Source organism: Ovis aries, chromosome 2 (assembly GCF_016772045.2).
Source record: "Ovis aries strain OAR_USU_Benz2616 breed Rambouillet chromosome 2, ARS-UI_Ramb_v3.0, whole genome shotgun sequence".
Taxonomy (NCBI): domain Eukaryota; kingdom Metazoa; phylum Chordata; class Mammalia; order Artiodactyla; family Bovidae; genus Ovis; species Ovis aries.
Genome location: NC_056055.1, coordinates 41274727 through 41280944, shown reverse-complemented (window position 1 = coordinate 41280944; position 6218 = coordinate 41274727). Strand labels below are relative to the sequence as shown.

At 38.0% G+C, this 6218-nt stretch overlaps 1 protein-coding gene across 2 annotated transcripts in view; it reads left to right on the top strand.

Annotated features, from left to right (window-relative positions):
• Window positions 1–576: 576 nt before the first annotated feature.
• ADAM7 (ADAM metallopeptidase domain 7) overlaps window positions 577–6218 on the top strand; it is a 52580-nt gene continuing 46938 nt past the window's right edge. Inside the window, exons 1-3 of one of the 2 annotated variants that reach the window (XM_060410890.1) lie at window positions 577–791; window positions 2238–2341; window positions 5960–6036. In XM_060410890.1, coding sequence (XP_060266873.1) covers window positions 710–791; window positions 2238–2341; window positions 5960–6036 — 263 coding nt within the window. In that variant the 5' untranslated portion in view covers window positions 577–709. The remainder of the gene's footprint in view (window positions 792–2237; window positions 2342–5959; window positions 6037–6218) is intronic. The other variant, XM_042243125.2, reaches the window with a different exon arrangement.

The window sequence follows — 6218 nt, the reverse complement described above, 5'->3', positions numbered from 1 at the left end:
AGGGGGGGGGGTTGGTGTCTATATGACATGAACCATTTCATAATATATACTGTCAATCTGTATGACATATACCTTAATCTGTTGTCAATTATATCTTAATAAAACCAGGGAGAAAAGGGAAAGTTATTTCCCTTCGTCTCTCCTTCTTACCCTAGTGACTGGATTCTTTTATCAAGGTGGGGATGAAATATGGATCCATGTCTTTAGTTTCATTTAGTACCGTAAACATCATTATCCTCATGTCCTACATGGTCCAGGCCTTTATTTGGCTAAGAAAATAAAAGTTCTTGATATTGCTATCTACTTTATTTTATCAAATTTTCCTTGACAGTTCTTACATGTGGCTTTCAGCATAGATGACTTTCTTCCCCCACAGTTTATATGAACATGTTTCAGTAATTTTTTCCAAGATAAATGTGATGTTTTCACTTTAAAAATAATTTAGTACATCTGGAGTCATATTTATAACAGGTACAATATAGGGATCTCTGTCCAGCCCACTTCTTCCACCACCACCATCTCACTGGTTACCTTTAATTAGTACATGACGTCCACCCTCCAGGTTTTAGCCTAAAGCACCTCACAAATTGTGTAACAGGATAAGGAACACTTCCTTGTGCTGGATCAAAACTGCCTGTCTGTCTGCTAGGGTCTTCATCCTCTCTGTGGCAGCAAGGACCAAGAACAGTGCACGTCTTTTCTCAAACACATGTGCCCCAGTTTGCCAGAATCATTCAGAATGTTTCCCGGGACTTTATGTTTCATGATTTTACTCATTTTTCAGATTAAAGGTATGTGTTAATCTTTTTATGATAGTTTTCTTAGTATGCTATGAGGCAACATCTCTTTTGTCACCAAGTTTAAATTGTAAATGATAAAATATTAATATTCACTGATTTTGCTGAGAACATAGCATAGAATTTGGACTAGATTATGGTTAATCTTGAGATTCAATAGTTCTATAAAACTCTGTATTAATCTTAAGTACTCTGATAGATGGTGAGAAGGATTTTACTGAATATCTGCAAGGCAGTAAACACCATGTTTGAGCAAGCTCCGGGACTTGGTGATGGACAGGGAAGCCTGGTATGCTGTAGCCCATGGAGTCGCAAAGAATCGGACATGACTGAATGACTGAACTGGAACTGAGACAACATGTTAGCCATTAGCCACTTGGTGTATTAGCACGCTTAAAATTCTATATTATCTCCATTTAGCGGTAAGAAAATTGAGATTAATATCTGTAGATCAGACAGATTAGACGTATTACTCGTGGTCATGTATGTGTGTTCAGTTGCTCAGTCATGTCCAACTGTTTGCAACCCTATGGACTGTAGCCCACAGGCTCCTCTGTCCATGGAATTTCCCAGAAAAATGGAGTGGGTTGCCATTTCCTCCTCTAGGATATCTTCCTAACCCAGAGATCAAACCCACATCTCTTGTGTCTCCTGCATTGGCAGGCAGATTCTTTACCACTGCACCACTTGGGAAACCCCACTCATAGTCATACTGGTAATAAACCAGTAAAACTCTGGTTCCAATAATAACAGATTTCAAAAGCCTATGCCTTTCCTCTACATCACCCTGTAGTGGGGTTGGCAGGGCTCACCTGACAGATGATTACCAATCTGATAGGTAATGTAGAGATTATTTTAGCACTGATTCAAACTATCTAAAATCCCTTTCACATAGGAAAGTCTTATATTTAACTATGAGAGTTGACTTCAAATACAAATGCCCCATAGAGATAAAATCAGTAATTTACATTGAAACAAACTATTGCAGTGACTGGCTTCAATAGGAGGCAGGATCCAGAGACAGGCAGGAGAAGAAGACAAAGGTTACACCTGCAGAATAAAGTGAAAAGATGTAAGAAACTGAAGTAGCCCAATCTGTTTGCCTACTTTCCAGTGGAATTCTCCAGGCAAGAATATTGGAGTGGGTAGCCATTCCCTTCTCCAGGGAGTCTTCTCAACCCAAGGATCGAACCTGGGTCTCTCACATTGCAAGCAGATTCTTTAGTGTCTGAGCCACCAAGGAAGTCCATATTTTCCTTAGATATATCAGTCTCAATTTCCATACTTGTAAAGTGGGGATGCTCTTCCACCTGGCTGCTAATTGGGAGCAAATGAACTCCATGAGAATAATTCTGTTATCCAATTACCATGGAGGGATGTTAATGTCAAATATATCTCCCCCCTTCCCTGACCCGGCCCCCCACTTATGTTCCCTTTTAGAAAAGGTCATCCTTGGAGTAGAGGGTCAAGAACTGGTTCATCCTAAAAGGCTTCCTCTGATTCAGAAGCGAAATGTTTGGCACATCCATGAGGATGACATACAGGTATGGGCTTTGATTTAATAAATGAAATGCATTGTTTCACAGGTATGAAGAAAGCAAACAAGTGCTGTATCTTGTCTTTTCTGAGGATTCTTACTCCTCTTAACACATATGCTTGGGTGGAGAGTGGAGTAGAGGTTGGGTGGCAGGGGGCGGGGGAGGGGGGGACCAAGCCTTTTATGGATTAGAAAACAAACAAACAAAAAAAGTTCAGGTTTGTTGGTGGATGGGGGAGTATTTAAAATCCTCCAGTTTACGTGAGGAGTTCCACTAACAGTTTTCCAGGCTGATCCAAGACAGCCTCATTTGTTCTGAGCTGATGGCCATGGAGTGTCCCCCTTGAGCATTTTGCTCTCCCAGTGATCTGATCTGCAGGTTTATTGACCTCACAGAATCTACAGCATGGCTGAACAACTTTCACAGGAGTACAAAGGCCTGCTGCTGAGAAGAGTGTTTAATTCAAGTGTTAAAATTTTAAAATATTTAAAATGTTAATCCTGAAAATAATAAATATTTATGTAGAAAATGCACAATACTCCTACTGGGGAGAAAGCTTCAAAATTAGGTTCTTTTCAATGCCCACTATTGTCAAAGAGGACTTCTCTGGTGGCTCAGACTATAAAGAGGGCTGAGTGCCAAAGAACTGATGCTTTTAAACTGTGGTGCTGGAGAAGAGTTTTGAGAGTCCCTTGGACAGCAAGGACATCAAACCAGTCAATCCTAAAGGAAATCATCCCTGAATATTCAGTGGAAGGACTGATGCTGAGGTCGAAGCCCCAATACTTTTGCCTGATATGAAGAGCTGACTCATTGGAAAAGAAACTGATGCTGGGAAAGATTAAAGGCAGGAAGAGAAGGGAGTGACAGAGGATGCGATGGTTGGATGTCATCACCGACTCAATGGACATGAGTTTGAGCAAACTCTGGAGATGGTGAGAGACAGGGAAGCCTGGCTTGCTGCAGTCCATGGGGTTGTAAAGAGTTGGAGATGACTTAGCAACTCAGCAACACTGCATTGTCAAAGACATTCAATGATTGTTTTTATTTTTATTTTTAAATTATTTTGTTTAAATTTTTTTTTTTTGTATTAGGGTATAGTTGATTAACAAACAATGTTGTGATAGTTTCAGGTGAACTGCAAAGTGACTCAGCCATACTTATACATGTCAATGACTGGTTTTAGATACTTACTACAGGCATTTCCATTTTGAGACTTAGGTTTTTCATTTGACCCATGGAGCATCCCGACTGTCACTTTGCCCCTGCACTCCTTGAGAAAGCAGACTTTTCAAATGCAATGACTTGTTCTCCCTCCACCGTAACAGGAGCCAGCCTTCCAGGCTCTAACTTTTTAGGTTTCTCGGTCACAAGTAAGACACAGTTCAACTTTCCAAATCGTCCTATAAGGCCTCTCTCCCATGGCTTAAGATGATTAAAAAAGTATCTCTCCATCTACCGCCATATGGAAATAAAGTCTATTTTTTTCTTTGATAATCTCCTTGCAAATAGTTTTTCTCTTGATCTTCAATTCTTTCCTCATCTTCTCAGACCTTTTAATGGTTGGATGTTGGTGCTCACCCAAGAGGTCAAAACCTGCTTTCTACTATCTGTTGTGCAAAAGCCGGTGGGCTCTTCAGGTATCTATTGTCTGAAGACTTAATCCAGAATAAGGTGAAAAGTTCCAGGATGAACCTACAAAACAAGCCTGGACAGGGCAGGAAATGTGAGTTTGGAGCATCTTGCAGCTGTAGAAAGTAAGGAGGCTCCCAAACAAACCCAACCTCACATTGATGGGAATGTGTCAAGCAAACAGAGGGATCAACAGAAGGATCTCCCAGTTTCCAAAAGAAAAATTTGAGCAACAAAGTCAATAACGTGGTTTTAGACCATAGCACCAAGTATCAGTTAATATCCAGAAGCCCATGTTTACGTAAAAAGTGACTGAACAAGGAAATTAATGCGGGAGAATAGACAAATCTCTCTTAAAGAAGAATCAGAAACTTGATGCAGAAATTCACCCCCCTCCCCAGGAGGTAGAGCATAGCACCCCACCTTTGAGCATGGGCTGTACCTCATGACTTCCTTCCCAAGAGTAGATAGAATAATATGGAAGAAAGAAAAAAAAAATAACTTACAGTGAAGAAGGCTGAAAAATGTTGCCTCGGTGAGATGGTCCAGGTTAACATCAGTAATAAGTCATACTGACAGTATGTTCTTCTGATATGATGCTATGAAAAATGACATTTGATTTTGTTGTTTTCTATCAATTCTTCATAACTCCAGTCTAAACATGAGAAAAACATCAGATAAACCTAAACTGAGAGACATCCCACAAAAAATCTGACCAGTATTTTTGACCAGTACTCTTCAAAACTGTCAAGGTCATCAGAAATAAGGGAAGTCTGAAAAATTATCACAATTTAGAGGAGCCTCAGAAGAAATGACAATCCCATGGACAGAGGAGCCTGACAGACTATAGTCCATGAGGTCACAAAGAGTCAGACACGACTTGGTGACTGAAAAACAACAACAACAAAAGGATATAAATTGAAAAGTCATATACAAATAAAAGGAAAATATCAATTTCAAAAGTAATCAAAAAGAATAATTTATCACAATGTTATCATCTCATTATTCAAAAGACTTTTATTAGCAACAATATCTAAGGCAAGGAAACAAGAATGACTATAAATTTCTGTTGAAATTCTAATTTTGAACTTCCTTTATTCAAAGCTATCTGGTAATATTTACCAAAAGCTTTACCTCCCCCCTCCCCCACATTGTTAATAGTGAAATTCTAACTGTAGTGAATATCCCAAGTGAAATTTCTAACATAGATGTAGATTAAATAAGTTCCTTTTGTGTCTTCCAGGAAAGAACATTAAAATATATACTGTAAAAGAAGATATATTAGAACAGGAAATGCTCATGGTCATGATTTATTTTTATGTGAAGATGTAGAGTATAGGACAGTGTATACCAACTGTTAATAATACATAAACAGAAGATCCAGGGCAGTAAAACTATAAGGATATATAGTAACTTGTATACCTCTGAATAAGGGGAAAGAAGGGAAAGTATGCATTTTTTTTTCAATTAATTTCATTTTATAACTGGAGAAAAAGTCCACCAAAATTAAAAAAAAATTACTTGACAATTATCCTGCAATTAAAATAAATAAACTTTAAAAACTATACTCCAATATAAAATAAAATTAAAAAAATAACTTGAGGGGACTTCCCTGGCAGTCCAAGAAAGACTTCACTTTCCAATGTGGGGAGGCTGGTTGGGTCCCTGGTTGGTGATCTAAGCTCCCTCAGGCCGAGATCTTTGGATCTTGGCCAAAAAAATAAAATACGAAACAAGCAATATTGTAATAAATTGAATAAAGATTGTTTAAATGGTCTATGTGAAAAAAAAACTTGAAAAATAACTTGAAAGCAAAATTTTTCATAGAAGTTCAGCTTTATCAGTATTTATTATTTTGCCTGAAAGGACTTTTGGGTTGCTGGGTAGACTGTGAAAGATCTGTAATTTTCCCCTCTACCTACCCCTCTACCCACCACCAACACACACTCAATGGGCAGACATTTAAGTCACATGATGGATACTGTTTTTCAGGAAGCTTATGAAGAAGAATTGTTGTATCAACTAAACCTAAACAGAAAAATCTTAATAATTCACCTTCTAAAATCAAGGTAAGTTCTATGATAATTCAATACCTTATAGATGTATTAGTCTATAGTATCCTAGTTTTCATAAAAAATTTCTGGTAAAGTGAAGTCCTTAAGCCCTTCTTATGTATATGTAATCTGAATTCTAACTCTTCTAAAATAAGCTTGTATTATTTCAACAATTTAGTAACATTTAACAACAATTA